Raw genomic sequence first — 16,222 nt, 5'->3', positions numbered from 1 at the left:
ACTTTTATAGATAGATTTTTTTTTTAAATTTTTTCTATGTTTGTGGTACCTTACCCTACATGGCATTTGTCTTTGAAGCGGGAGTTCTGACGCACTCTGTATGTGCATACCATGTAGAACGTGACTCCTTCAACTTTTAGAATCGCGATATCTCAGGAATGGTGATTGTTAGAAAAAAAGTATAAGGACCATTTTGTAGATAATTTCAAGATCTATATTTTTTGACTGGGCTACTTTTTTGATAAAACTTATCGTTTTCGAAAAAAATTTAAAAAACGTCAAATTTCGACCTTTGACCCCGAATAACTTTTTTAGCACACATGGGATCGATGGGGACTTTTGACACTTTATTCCTAATGGTGTACTCAATATCTCCACCAAAATTTAGCTCTGTCGGAATTTTAGTTATTTCAAATGTTTATTTTGACCGGACTAACCAGTTTATTATGATTTTACTATAAAAACTACCTACTTTTCTGATTATTTTAGAATCTTGTTGTATTAATTTTGTGTAACGTTTTAAATATAAAATAAAGTTATGCGATGGCCGAGAAATCAACTATGCTAACCATTACACCACCATCGCCTATGGTTTCTGGTTATTTCACATTTCTATTGTAAATAATTATGAGTAAAAGTTTTAATTAAAAATAAGTTTGTGCGATGGCCGAGAATCGAACGCGGATCAACTGCTTGGAAGGCAACCATGCTAACCATTACACCACCATCGCCGATGGTTCCTGGTTATTTCACATTTCTATTGTAAATAATTATGAGTAAAAGTTTTAATTAAAAATAAGTTTGTGCGATGGCCGAGAATCGAACTCGGATCAACTGCTTGGAAGGCAATTATGCTAACCATTACACCACCATCGCCGATGGTTTCTGGTTATTTCACGTCTCTATTGTAAATAATTATGAGTAATAGTTTTAATTAAAAATAAGTTTGCGATGGCCGAGAATCGAACTCGGATCAACTGCTTGGAAGGCAACTATGCTAACCATTACACCACCATCGCCTATGGTGTCTGGTTATTTCACATTTCTATTGTAAATAATTATGAGTAATGGTTTTAATTAAAAATAAGTGTGCGATGGCCGAGAATCGGACTCGGATCAACTGCTTGGAAGGCAACTATGCTAACCATTACACCACCATCGCCGATGGTTTCTGGTTATTTTACATTTGTATTGTAAATAATTATGAGTAAGAGTTTTTATTAAAAATAAGTTTGTGCGATGGCCGAGAATCGAACTCGGATCAACTGCTTGGAAGGCAACTATGCTAACCATTACACCACCATCGCCTATGGTTTCTGGTTATTTCACAATTCTACACATTTAAATAAAAAAATTATGAGTTCAATGGAAATTGAAATCTATTCGGTTTTGTGCAATAATCATTCATAACCAATCATATATTTTACTTGTGATAATTTTACACTAGAAGTTGTACTATAAAATAAAATAGAACTAATATTTTCGATAAAAAGTACAGTTGAAGCTTAAATTTATTTCACCTATTGAGTAATGCAAAAAGTCCAATTACATATCAAGTCTGTGCGTAATCCAAAAATAATTCTCTCACTTATGCACGACTAAACTGACACTAATTAAAATACCTAAAACTGCATCAGTAGCTCAACGACAAAAAGTGTTACAAAAGCGATTTACATAATAGGAATTTCCAAATGCAGTAACCCAATAGGAATAAAAAACAGATTAGATTAACATCCTCCTCTCACCTGGTTCATTGGGACAAACGAATCGTTCCCGAGGCACGGGTGCAATTTCACTACTTCCTGCACAAGCGGAAGCATGAGGCAAACTTCCGGGCCAAACACACACCTCCACTCGACTGTCAAAAGCCAATCCTGCAGGACAATCGAATTCGAAAACGCTAAATTCGTCGGAAAGTTGATCGAATTTGACACAACGGTAGAACCGGCCACAGGACCGAGGATGGACAAAATATCCTTGACGCGAACATTCAAACTCGGTCCTTGTATCCTTAAAAAACGAAATAAATATATTTATTTATATGAAAAAAAAAACATTGCGATGGCCGGGAATCGAACCCGGATCAACTGCTTGGAAGGCAACTATGCTGACCATTACACCACCATCGCACTTGAACGAGTACCTTTCTAATCACGTGCACGTTTCCCTCTACATCTATTACTCTGGAAATTCGGTAAGGAGACACTTGGATGCTGTCCAGGGGTCGAGCTGATGTTTCCAGAATTTCACGTTCCAAGGAATGCAAAACGGCACCACGTGGGGCACGAGCTTGGCGAGACAAACCCGTGAAAGCTGCATCAAGGATAGAGCTTTCGCACTTAGTACCGCCGTCTTGCGAAAGGTCTTTAAGGGCCATTCCGGCCAATCCTCGAACTCTTGCGTATTTAGCTTTGATGTCGATGCTCGTAGAGTCGTCGAAAGCAATCCATTGGTCTTTACTATAAATAAATTAATAAAAAATAAAATTAAAGATTTTTATTGGAAAAATGCACTTTCGCTCTAAAATTCCAGCAATAAATTTCGAGATGTCATGTTTCTGCACTTAGTTTTAACAGTTCTTAGCTCCAAGCAAGGACATCAACCTTAATTTTTTTATTTCGCCCATGAATGATTTTTCGAAAAACAGTTAAACGCATGCAGCGAGTTATGAAAGAATATTTTTAATTGATCCTGATGAAAGGTATTCAACGCACTATTTCAAAAGCCGATCCTATTTGACTCCGAATAGTCAGTGTGTGCAGGTGTGTCATGGTAAATTATTATTGTATAAGATTATAGACTTTCGCAATTTGCTCCACTTCGGAGACTTTAGAAGCAAACACCTAATACGACATTGCCCCTGGTGATTGTTCTACCATGAATTCGGTACGCGGGCCATGGCAGTGGCAATAAACAATAGTCAAATCATTCGAATTTGACGAAATACTGCCGTAAGCAATAGAAGGATTTTCAGCTTGATTAATATCTTACAAATCGTTGCCAATAATCGCAGAAACTTAAGGCGTTTTTACACATTTAGCTTTGAGTGTCGACAGCATTTTGGAGTGGATATTAAAAGAAAAGATTCTTTTGTACATGCATTTATATGAAACATTAAAATTATCTATGTATTACTAAACATTCTTAAAATATGAGTAGGTACTTATTTTAAATAATAATATAATTACTTGAATTAAGGTGAGTGTAATTAACCCAAATTAAACATAACTGTATTTAGAAAACAACGATTTTTCTTTTGATGTAAAAATTTTATGTACCAACCGATCATTAAATGAACAACATTATGCAATTTATTATTAGCTACAATTTTACATACACTGGCCGCCAAAATTAACCGGACAACTAAAATTTTGCGATTTTTGACATTGCACTATTTTTCTTACCTATTCTTTGTCGGATTTCTGTTTGGCTTAGAGAAAAAACTTTGTAGATCATTGTAATTTAATTCAATAACATTTCTAGTTTAATCTTCTAAATGTGATACTCCAAAGACGAAGGCACTCTTTTTTTTACTTATACTGAGCTGTGGGGTGCGACAGAGACAAACTTAAGTTTTTACTGATTTCAAATTATTGACCATTCTTTTCTGAATTATGTACCACATTTTCCATAATTTTAATTTTTGAGACTTGAGAGATATAAACCTTCAAAAAAAGCATTACATTTCCGATTTCAATGAATGTTCGTATTAAGTAGGCCGAATGTGCCAAAACGTTGAAATAGGCGCATGGAAGCTTCCAATAATTAATCGTTTTGCTTATTATCCTTTTGAGTTTTTCAGATTTTTTGTACTCAAAAACGTAATTGTGCTCATAAGCAATAATTTTCGGTTTAACTTCCTTTTTATGTAGCCTACTTTCTGAAGGAATATTAGTAACATTAGAAAAGCAACGTCTTTTTCAATGCTCTGTATTACTGGGGTACCAGAAGATAAAATTTTGATACAGAATAAAAACCTCTCAAAAAGGGGATACCACACAAATATAAATTTCTAATATTAAAATAAACACAAGTAAGAGGTATAAATTTAACCAAACCGCCTATATATCGGTTCTTATTGGTTCTTATATTGGTTCTTATTCAGAAAAGAACGGGTAATAATTTGAAATAAGTAAAAACTTAATTTTGTCTCTGTTGCACACTACAGCTCAGTATAAAAAAGTAAAAAACAGTGCTCTCGTCTTTTAGGTATAACATTTACAAGACAAAACTAGAAATGTTATTGAATTAAATTTTAATGTTCTACAAAGTTTGTTCTTTAAGCCGAACAAAAATTCGTCAAAATCGGACAAAGAATAACAAAAATATTGAAATGGGAACTTTTCAGGAGATACATTATACAACAATTTTCCAAATTTATTTTTTTTTATTTCTTTTTATTTTTTTTAATAAACGACTTTCGATACACACATGAATTTTTATTATTGCTATCAATAATTCAAAGAAATTCAAAAAATTACTTGAAAAAGCATTTTTTTTTAATATCTTTAATATTTTATAATCTATTAACTAATATTCTTTAATATTTTATAGTCTTTAATTTATTAATTGTAATTTTAATTTTTGTTAATGATTTTTTACTAGCCATACATTTTATTATTTTTTGTCTTTATATTTTATTTACAAAATATTCTGTTTTTTAAAAGTTTGATGCACGAAAACATTATTACCTAAATATATAGGGCCCAGTTTGGTCCTGGTCCCTCTCCAACGTCCAATTCCCCCCATTTCCCATAACATTACAAAGCTCATCTCTCGTGATGGACTGCACTTCCAAAGCCGGACTTCCCGGAGCTGTATGTTTTTCATCTTGGAGTTTGAACTTGAAAGCTTGAACAGGTGCTGTAATCACCAATTTGGACAAGGGGGCCCCTAGACCGCTCACCAAATCCACCACGGAATCCTGGAAGGCAAAACCAACCATAGTCATATTTCCCACCCAAATAGGTAATAATGGCGATATGCCGGATCTATTTTATGAATATTTATGGTGACATGGTAACAATTTGCGAGGTTGTTATACTCGAAGCCTTTTATGGACAATTACGTAAGTGCATGAGCTGTAGTCGTCTGGATGGTGTTTCAGTTTATAAAAGGATAAAAAGTGTAGGCTTTTGTTGGTTTTTGATTTTATTTATGTGACGGTGTGTGCAAAGAATGACCTTGACGTAGAAATTAGCAGTAATGTGAAATATAGAAACGTCAAAGAAATTAATTACAGTGCTCAAAAAGGCGTAGCCGTGACTTATAAACATTTGTGGTCTTATTCCCACTCGATTTTTAGGGGAAACAAATCGTCTTTCAACGGGTTTAAATTGCAATTGTTTCAATTTCTTTAAAACAAATTTTGAATTCGACTTCGAAACGATCGATCGTTTAGCTATTGCAGTCTTGATTATCAACGCGCTCAGTATATTTGTATTAATTATATTTATAGAATTAAATACTTGAAATAAATTTAAAGAAAATAAGTAAACAGAAGCTATCTAAATATATTTAAAATGAATAACAATAAGTTGCAAAGGTGGCGTGAAGGAGTAACTGAATATAAATCATTATGTATACATATGTACACACATCACCTTGTCTGCATAATCTGATTTATTATTCCATCACAATGGATATGTCATTTACAAATTTTAGTAACGAGACCCAAGGATTTGAAAAGCGATAGTATTTTGTCATTGATTTTTAGAATTACTTAACACTGAAATTATCTTCACTTCCTACATCTGCATTTTTGCTACAACTTCAGCCAGATGCACATTTTTTAAACAATAGGGAGTGAAGGTGAATTTCCAATTAATATTATTCAAATCAGATACTTCATGATAGTGCAGAAGCACAAAACAGTTCTGCTTCAGTTCCTGCAGATGCATTGTTACAAATCATCACAAACCGGAAAAATCGAAATTTTTAATCTCGCCGGAAGAATTTCGCTCTGTATTACTCATACTTAAAAATATATTTGTAAATTTTTCTAACTCACTTTCTCTCTCTTTCATAACACTTACAGTATTTTGCATGTCCCAAAGTCCGGAAAGTCGACTAGGGTGGAAAGTAACATTCTTGGAAGCTCCAAGAAAAGCGGTTCGCAAGATGAACAAATCCGCATTTTTGCTCAAAGCCTTAAAGTCGAAGTATTTCGCCAAGGTCTCGGCTTTTGAAGGAACAGAAAGGACAATATATAAGTTGGCTCCGAGTTTGCTTCGGACGGTTGAGATGAAGTCGCTGATGTCGTTTTTCGAGTCGAGTTTCTTTAGGTTGATTTCAATACCGTCCACTTTACTGCTTTTCAGTATGTTGACCAATCCCTGGAAAAGAAGAATAAAGTTAAATGAAAGGCATGCCAGATTCGATTTTGTGATAGTAATTGAAGCTTTGTACTGCGTAGACTTCGGCTATCGATGAAAAATTTAATTACAATCTATTATGAGGTTTCTAAAAGATAGCCAAAGTAAATGAATTAATTGAAATTTTTTTAAAAATAAAGAGAATTTATACCATACCTATACTAAATAGCGTTCTGTTGATTAATTTTAGATGGTTTGAAAAAATTTAATTAATCCTACATCTGAATAAAAAAAAATACAAAATCATATAAAATAGGAAAAATTATTAAAGATTAGGAAGAGATAGATGTAAACAATTTCAAGTCTAAAGATATAATTCAATTTTATTATCTGCCGTGGGTGAAGCAGTTAAGATATTAATGCAAAATAATGAAGTAAAAATGGAAACGCTGATTTCTACAGATTAATTATTTTCTAATAAAAAGTGATTTTATTTATATTTTTTTAGGGCGTGTACTTATAAGGATGGTCACCACGCTTTTAATTAAAACAAGTGTCATTAAAAATGCAAGTTTTACTTTTATTGAGCTTTATTGTCGTTTTTTTAAAATGGTAATTCAGTAATGAATAAAAAAAAATTCAACGATGGAGATTGCCTTAAGGGTCAAACTAACGTCATGTTAACCTGCACCAATTTAAAATAATTACTATCACTTTCATTTTATCTAATCTTTATCTACTCTTACTTTTAATACAATATTAATCACAACTAGGGGACACTCTCCTTTCCATTATCATCTTTCCTTACCTTATATGTCAAAATTGTTTGAACTTTCATCAAAATCAACCTTGATTCATCGCTACATAATTTTCTTTGACATTTTTTTCTTCCAAATGTTAAAAATGATAATTGAAGACCATCACTTGATTTATTATAAAAAATTTAAGTTCATTACCACCCATAAATCGTTAAGATAAACATGATTCAAATATTTAGCACACCATTCAATCAAGCGTAACTTTAGTGTGACCAGTTTTACGACTAATTTAACCAAATATAGAAAATCAACCGAATTGTAATTAAAGAGTGAAATGTCAGCAAAATCAAGGGAATTTATTTAGACTGCAGGGTTTTGTTATTTATTTTTTGCTTCTGTTAGAGAAGTGTTCCATATTTACATCATTTGTGCAAAATCGTTCGACATTTTATTCGTAAAAATATGATAATTCCTTAAAATTAAGGTAATTAAAGTAATAAGATTTTATTATTATTACTTTGATTTCTAACTTGTGTAAATGGGATTTTTATTTTTTTGTGTGACTACATGCAAGATATTTGATAAAAATGGACAAGAAGAATTATTAAACCTTCAATATTTCAAGAAAACATTATGAAATCTAGATTTTCCAAAAAGTAGATTTATGTATTTTTATTGTCTTTAAATTATTATCTCGAAGTCATTTTTTTTTAAGTTTAATCATTTTAGTTAAGATAAAAGATATGATAGGAAAAGAACATCTATATTTTTTGACTTTTGTATTTTTTTTGGAAACAATAAAATAATTTTAAAAATAGGATTATAGGTACTTGTACATAACTTAAAAATGAGTGTTTGAAATAAAATTGAATTTTTATAGATGACATCAAAAGGTAGTACAACAATAGCATAAAAATTATTTATGATACGACCTCAGTGAAGAATTTTTGAATAATGAATGAATGAATTCTAATTCTTCGCTTCAAACCTTCGCCTACTACTAATGTTTTAGTCATTTACCTGATTGAATTCGTTGACGGTGATCAAAATTTTGACCCCTTTGGCGTGCTCTCTGAACCTATCGATGGATTTGATATCGGCATCCGCAGGCAAGATAACATGTGAACATTTACACGAATCGGCTTGTGTCAATTTACTATAATAACAAATCAATTTCGATTGAGTTTTTTTCGTGGGACACTCCCCCGTGGCCCCACTGACCGCGACAAAAATAAAAAATATGGCACTTAAAAAATTCATTTCGTCAACTTTGATACGTTTCAAACAACAAAAATGATCAAAGTCTCCTCATCCCGCGCACATGTGTTGATCTACCGTTGAAGTCACTGCGAAACTGAAAGTGATTTCGCTCTTTTTTGGCGGCCGATCTTATTAAGCCGATCGCCGAAGATTAACTGATCCTTTGACGGTCACTTGTGCTAAAGTAGGGTGTTCTCCCTGAATCGGTAAGAGGGAAAAGTGATTCAGATGTGAAGTTTGGTGTTGGTGGCGGTTGGAGGACATAGCGGTGCTTTTAAATGTCTTGTGTTTATGATTTCATCGGAAAACGACTGATGTAAGCACGGGGCTTGAATTTGAATGCTAATATATGGATCAATGTGTAAAAATGGTTTTTAGGTGAATAATAATGTTTCAATTTAATTAAGGTTAACAAGTGAGTAATTACGGGCTTCATTAGCGATTCGTGCATGACTTTGTGGGTGGAAGTTGAAGCCGGATCTTTCCTATTTTTACTCAGATTTCATGAATAATTTAGAAGCGAGAGTAAAAAGAGATTGTTTACAAATATACTATACTTTTTTTATTCACAGTAGACTAAACAAAAAGTAATATAAAATAAATAAAGTAAAACAAATATAGGTGAATAAAAATAAGAAAAAAAGTATATTTTCTAAATTATGAATGTATTAGAGCAAAAAATAAAAAAAAAACAAAATTCTAGTTTACTTTATCTCAGAAATCAACAAAAAAATTAAATCTGAATAAGCTTTCTGTTTCTTACCATTTTTGATAAAATTTCTTAATTAAGAGTGTCCTCGGATAAGTGAAACGACTCTTGTGAAAGATAAAAAAAAATGATTTAAATTTTAATTTTTTGGGGTCCAGCTCTGCTTGGTTAAAGATTAATCATTAATTACTAACATAATTTTAGTTTTGAAAAATTAAGTAGGTATGCCTATTTTTCAATAAAGTACCTTTTATGTGGCAAATACCTACAACAAAAAATTATTAAGAAAAGTTATTCAGAATCAACATTTAAGCCCCTATATCAAATTTCAAAATCATGGGCCAAATATGATTTTTCAAAACTAAAATTATGTTAGAAATTAGGTAGTCTTTAACCAAGCAGACTAAACCCTAATAGTCCGGTCAAAATAAACATTTTAAATAACTAAAATTCCGACAGAGCTAAATTTTGGTGGAGATATTGAGTACACCATTAGGAATAAAGTATCAAAAGTCCCCATCGATCCCATGTGTGCTAAAAAAGTTATTCGGGGTCAAAGGTCGAAATTTGACGTTTTTTAGGTTTTTTTCGAAAACGGTAAGTTTTATCAAAAAAGTAGCCCAGACAAAAAATATAGATCTTGAAATTATCTACAAAATGGTCCTTATACTTTTTTTCTAACAATCACCATTCCTGAGATATCGCGATTCTAAAAGTTGAAGGAGTCACGTTCTACATGGTATGCACATACAGAGTGCGTCAGAACTCCCGCTTCAAAGACAAATGCCATGTAGGGTAAGGTACCACAAACATAGAAAAAATTAAAAAAAAAATCTATCTATAAAAGTTTCAAAGTTATGAGAGTTTAAATTTTGCACTTTGACTCTATTTATTTCTGTAGGGAAAATAATTTTCCAAGTTTTTTTGCTACAGGCCATTAGAAGAAGAAACAAAAAAGCTGTGTCCTAAATTGTAACTCTGTTCAATGTTATTTGTGGCTTTTATTGGCAAAACTTTTGTACCTTTACTAGATAATTGTAAAAAAACATATACAAAATCATCAGTATTATTAAATAGACATAAAAAATAGTCAAATGTCAAAAAACAAATGTCAAATTTTTTAAACATTTTTTTTATGTTCCTGGTATCTTATTTTACTTGAAATTTTTCTTCTACTTCATTAAACTTATAAATATCTCGATTCCATTAGAATTAAAAAGAATTTATTTGTAATTCATACGGGTTGTTAAAATAATCGCGCATTTCCTTGAAAGGGAGTAATTGGGTAGTCCCCAGAGTACTGAAAAAATGTTTAAAAAATTCTATCTGTCAAAAAATTTTGACATTTATTTTTTGACATTTGTCATTTCTTTATGTCTATTTAATAATACTGATGACCTTGTATATGTTTTTTTATAATTATTTGATAAAGGTACAAAAATTTTGTCAATAAAAGCTACAAATAATATTAAACAGAGTTACAACTTAGGATACAGCTTCTTTGTTTCCTTTTCTAATAACCTGTAGCAAAAAAACGTGGAAAATTATTTATCCTACAGAAATAAATAAGAGTCAAAGTGCAAAATTTAAACTCTCATAACTTCGAAATTTTTATAGATAGAATTTTTTTAATTTTTTTTTATGTTCCTGGTACCTTACCCTACATGGCATTTGTCTTTGGGGCGCGAGTTCTGGCGCACTCTGTATGTGCATATGATGTAGAACGTTACTCCTTCAACTTTCAAAATCGCGATATCTCAGGAATGGTGATTCTTGGAAAAAAAGTATAAAGACCATTTTGTAGATAATTTTAAGATCTATAATTTTCGTCTGAGCTACTTTTTTGATAAAACTTGCCGTTTTCGAAAAAAATCTAAAAAACGTCAAATATTGACCTTTGACCCCGAATAACTTTTTTAGCACACATGGGATCGATGGGGACTTTTGACACTTTATTTCTAATGGTTTACCCAAGGTCTCCACCAAAATTTAGCTCTGTCGGAATTTTCGTTATTCGACCACTATTTTTATGACTAATTTGACCGGACTATAAAAAATGAAAATTTATTTTAATTTAATTTAATTTTTTATTTTTTTACACGAGCCGTTTCACCCATCCGGGGACACACTGTATTAAAATTAGTTGAATTTCTTGGGAACAAACATTACGGCCCTGGTTGTCACCATGTCTTCAGATATAGAATCATTTTTTTTTATGGATAATGGTAAAAATTATCAGTATGTAAGTACATATTACATATTTAAAAGTGATCAGTTTTGGAAATCCTTAGACAAAATCAATCTGTTTCGAAATCACGTCCACAGTGATCTCAGATATTGCTATTAAACATACTTTACTGCACTACCGTCCATAAACCACTAAATGTGTTATGTTAATTTTATTTTTAGGTTACATAAAAAATTACAAGTTACTTTGCATATTAATTAAATTTGAACAAAGTTAATTATAATAAATTATTATTGCTACGTCTAATTTTTGTCAGAGAAAATGTATCAAATTTCCTCTTAATCGTATTATGTAGTCCTTCTGTCATCAAAATATCATGGTATTATGCCATCCGTGAGAACATTGCATAAATAAAGGTTATCAAAAGGAAATCACTTTCTTGTCTCTTCTCCGACCAGTTCATCAATATTCGGACCCATGCACCTGCTCCATGCTTATACTCGTAACCCATCAAATATACCATGTGGATCAGTTTCACTTTTTAAAAATTCTAACACCTACGATGGTTTGCAATCTCCCATGTCCATCTTGAGAAAATTTCCCACACTGTTGCATTGTCCAAAAAACACCACCCAACCTTGACATTTTTACCAAAACTGATTAATTTTCTAGCAATTTTTTAGCTGTTTCCTGCCTGGGATTTTCTTGACCACAAAGTGCAATTGGCCCAGTTTCCAGCTTGTTGCATAATCCAGAGGACCAGACTGTCGTGACCGAAGTGCACATTTCAACACTGCAAAGTCCGAATTCTTGCTATTAATTGCCCCGCTTTAGTAACACACCCGGATCCCGGAATTTGATTTGGTGACTAACGCCGTTTTGCAACAACACCTGGAGCCGGATTGAAGCAAAACACCCAATTGCTGATTTTTATTTTTGTCTTCTGCATTACAAGGAATTTCGCCTTGTTGTGCGATTATAGGGAAAGTGGATATTATGTAAGAATCGGATTGGTACCGATTCGAATTTTATTATTATCATATGTGGGATTTACACACAGTCACGAGTTGACAATTTTCAAAACTTGTGTTTTTCTGAACAACAAATGAAATCAAGGTAAGCGAACCAAAAAGGCGAAATCTGCTCGGAACCAGTGAAACAATAAACTATGCAAATAGCGGCATAATTATGGAAATTGTTTTAAGTGATTAATTTGGAATTCCAAACTAGTTTTTTAGTTTTAAATATTCAGATTTGGAAATATTAATTATTAAGTTTTTTGATATTTTAACGATTTGTTTGGTTCCAGCTCGATTATTAAATTGTTAAATCTGTCACCAATCTGGGTTATAAAGAAAGGCATATAGAAATTAAAGTTGTGTTTAATTGGAAACATATCAATCGTGATGAAGAATGGGATGAAAGTGAACGTAACAAGAAAAACCTTTATAACTTTTATTTTGCACAATAAATTTTATAATATCTGATTTTATAACACTAATGGCCTTAAAACATTTTTAATTATATACAAAAGATACAAAAACATAAGTAGTAAAAGTTAAATGTGTCATATATCAGTCACTACTGGCAATATGGAAATATTTCACCGAAATAGTGTTGACAATATAGAATTACACAACAAGGAAGCTTTGGTTGACAAGAAATTTTAAATATATTAAAGATAAATACAAAAAATTAATACATAAATAAGATTACAAACGGGGTTGTTTAAAATGAATCTCAATTTAATATTTCGAAATATTATAAACAAATCAAATTACTCATACGATTACAATTTATAGTCAGGTGTTTGTAATTATGTATATACATATTTTCCCTAAATGAACATATCGTAATTTCAATTAGAAACTAATTACTGCATTGTATTAAATCGTTGTATAAAGAATATACGTACTTTATAATAAAAATTAAAGTTTTTATATTCTTACGAAAAATAGGTGTTTCTGTGGAATAAAAAGATTCTTTAAATGTTATAACGACTTTATCTTAACATACCAGAGTTAGTACTAGGCACGTATAATAATTAAAAGACTTGAATTCAAGCACAAAAAATAATAACTATTAATTACACACAAGTAACAATTTCTATTTTTGATGTGTCTTCAAATATTTATGAACAAAAACACGATTAGCCTGTCACACCAAACTTTTATTCTCACCTGAGGATGACCACTTTGTGGTTGAAACGCGTTGTGCTATTAAAATAAAAGTTTGGTGTGACGGGCTAATCGTGTTTTTGTTCATCGTTTCCAAAGATCCAAGAAGAAGTTCAAATATTTACTTGAAAAAATTGCAAGCAAATTTTAATGCCTACATATTTTTCTTATTGTCTTACTGTCTTGAGTCATTTTTCTTCGTTAATCTTTCTTACAATGTCTAGTTATGTTTCATGAATCTCCTTGTTCTTGTTATGCCACTGCAGTAAATCATCATTATGATATTCTTCTGACACATGACCAGTTATGCTTACACACAACAAGCCTGATATTAATTCCCCATTGTTCTCCCTGCTGTTACACTTCAGGATTTCTGATCGGAAAACCAATAAAAATTTTAAAATTTATGAGAATCGAAAGTGACCCACAAATGGCAGAATGCAAAATTTTTCTTTATTTATTAACCGTTTCGTAATGAACGATTTATATTAATTTAAAAAATTTATAGGAACTCATAAATCATTCAAGGTAAAAATATTATGACAACAACGTTTTAAATAGACATTTCCGTTAAAACCTGTTATTTGAATCTGCGGTTGAAAACAGTGACCTAGTGGCAAATCAATCATCTTTGATTATTATTATGGATTAGTAATTTAGAAATTTCCACACAAAAGCTAATGCATTCATCTACGATCTAATCGGATCTTTGAACAATGCCTTGCTGACGTCTTTATTTGAACACTCTGTACACAGCGTGGGCACGAAGAAAGCGATTGCGACTAATATGGCGCTTATGTAACTCTTGTACCAGATTAACACTTTGTCTTGTGGCAATGACAAATATTTTTAACTCTAATTTGACTTTAAGCCTGATACGAATTATCCAAGGTTGGGGCCAAAATTGCATAAAAATGAATTTCTTACTAATTTCAACCTCTTTTTTTGTGTTTACTTAGCGCCGGATTGTGTGGGATGGTATTAAACTTGCTCTTGACACATATTCGATAGTCTCGGATCAGTCTTGTTTAATTCAAATAAACAAATAAATTGGTGCTTTATTTAAATACTTGCCATTCAGCAGTACTTGTGGGAAATTTAAAATTGTGTAAAATGGTGCAAGTCCATTATCGCTTATTATGAAAGAAACTTTCATTAAGTGTTAATTGGAAAATATTCACACGAACCTCTAAATGATAATTCAGATCTACCTAATGATATTAGTTTATATTATTTCAGAAAATATGCATAGTATACATGAGATCCTTTACGAAATCGCTTTAGAAGGAAATTTTAGTAAAGTGGAGAACTAAAATTTAGGTAAATTGCACTTGAATTTATTTAAACAGTTTTTTTTTTTGTAAAACAAAACAAAATAATAGAACAATCCAATAAATAAAATTAAGATATAAATATAGGTTTCTAATTTATTATTAGAATCATAATTGTAACAGACATTACCATTACTCATTTTACACCTTGCTACATTCATAAACGCCCACACAATTGATAACTTTGTCAGAACATCTAATAAATTATAAATATTATACAGAAACTTGTTTTCAAAATGGTCTCATGTTACAATTTATAATAAAGGAAAAGAGTAAAATAATTGGTATGTAAAATGTAAGTATAACATTATATTTTACAAAATTTATAACAATACATAAATAATATTACTGAAACAACTCTCTAACATAGTAATGAAGAATAAATACTTCAGAATTTCAGTTCTCATGAAATAAATTTACATGATATGTAAAGGTCGTTCAATAATAGGTATGTGGAGAACGATTCATATTTGCTTTTGGGTATTTTGATAAACTAGTTTTGCGGTAAAGTGATTGTAATAATAAAGCATCAAATAATAACTAGAGAGAAAGAAAAAATGAAATATAAAAAAATCTCTCCAAATAAAATGAAATAGACTACCTCTTAACGTACTTTTAGTTATTTTCAGATTGTTCTAATTTCCCTTATTTGATAATTTATCTGGCACTTATTTAAAATAACACTTTATTAATTTTTGTCGTAAAATTATATAGGTTATGGCCGTAAATTCATCACCTTTTGACAAATTACACTTTATCTATTACTTATGTTAATCTGATCAGATCAGATAATGAAAGCTTTAACACGCACATATAATTTGTAACCTTTGTCCTCTAAATCTCTCACCATCATTAATTATGTTTGTTATTAACCACATGTAACTAAAATGTAATTTTTTCCATGCGAGTAGTTTTGTTTAATTGTTTCTGAAAACAAGAAACCGCTAAAATATGCAGACTAGAACTAGACGATTACTACTTTGTATCATTAATTACAACTTATGATAAAACCTAAAGCATTTAACCGCAAGTCTCACGTCAATAAAATTCCCTATAATTTTTTTATCAACTATTAATATTTATTAATCAATAATAATCAAATAAATGACTTGTCTGCGATATTGCCTTACTCATTTGGACTTATTTCTTCAACTCACTTAGCATTTTAAGGCAATATGTCAATCGGTATGGTATTTATATCTAAATGGACTGTTGTCTACAAGTAACAAATCATAAAGTTGCTTTGAATATCTCATTATCGTGGCTCGTGCCCTAAATATTACAATTTACTTAGAAATTATAAAATTACTAAATCAGTCATTAGGTGTAATTAAATTACGTATTGATAAATTTATAGCCAGCATTTGACAGGAAATAGATCACTATTAATAGTTAAAAAAATCGTAAAACGAAAAATGTTGTGACATATCGAATATTGAAATATTTTTAATTTACAATTTAAATCAGATTATTTAACAATTAACT

At 31.0% G+C, this 16,222-nt stretch overlaps 1 protein-coding gene and 6 non-coding genes across 9 annotated transcripts in view; all 7 read right to left on the bottom strand.

The window, feature by feature from the left end:
- The window catches only part of LOC123004333, a 14,949-nt gene extending 6,479 nt beyond the window's left edge, over positions 1-8,470 (bottom strand). For all 3 annotated transcript variants that reach the window (XM_044397549.1, XM_044397550.1, XM_044397551.1), the window contains exons 1-5: positions 8,093-8,470; positions 6,036-6,335; positions 4,692-4,924; positions 2,144-2,459; positions 1,746-2,010 (exon numbers count right to left, since the gene is read on the bottom strand). In XM_044397549.1, the coding sequence (XP_044253484.1) occupies positions 1,746-2,010; positions 2,144-2,459; positions 4,692-4,924; positions 6,036-6,335; positions 8,093-8,332 (1,354 nt within the window). In that variant the 5' untranslated portion in view covers positions 8,333-8,470. The remainder of the gene's footprint in view (positions 1-1,745; positions 2,011-2,143; positions 2,460-4,691; positions 4,925-6,035; positions 6,336-8,092) is intronic.
- On the bottom strand, positions 660-731 carry Trnag-ucc. Its single transcript has one exon. It is a non-coding gene; the product is annotated as a tRNA-Gly (tRNA).
- Positions 805-876, bottom strand: Trnag-ucc. The gene has a single exon. It is a non-coding gene; the product is annotated as a tRNA-Gly (tRNA).
- Trnag-ucc lies at positions 948-1,019 on the bottom strand. The gene has a single exon. It is a non-coding gene; the product is annotated as a tRNA-Gly (tRNA).
- On the bottom strand, positions 1,091-1,162 carry Trnag-ucc. The gene has a single exon. It is a non-coding gene; the product is annotated as a tRNA-Gly (tRNA).
- On the bottom strand, positions 1,236-1,307 carry Trnag-ucc. The gene has a single exon. It is a non-coding gene; the product is annotated as a tRNA-Gly (tRNA).
- On the bottom strand, positions 2,058-2,129 carry Trnag-ucc. Its single transcript has one exon. It is a non-coding gene; the product is annotated as a tRNA-Gly (tRNA).
- Positions 8,471-16,222: the final 7,752 nt, after the last annotated feature.

The sequence above is a fragment of the Tribolium madens genome, unplaced genomic scaffold (genome assembly GCF_015345945.1).
Source record: "Tribolium madens isolate multiple individuals breed KSU strain unplaced genomic scaffold, Tmad_KSU_1.1 Scaffold_1;HRSCAF=32;Tcas5.2_LG8, whole genome shotgun sequence".
In the NCBI taxonomy this organism is placed as follows: Eukaryota; Metazoa; Arthropoda; class Insecta; order Coleoptera; family Tenebrionidae; genus Tribolium; species Tribolium madens.
Note: the sequence above shows the minus strand (reverse complement) of the source record. Positions and strands in the feature narration are given on the sequence as shown.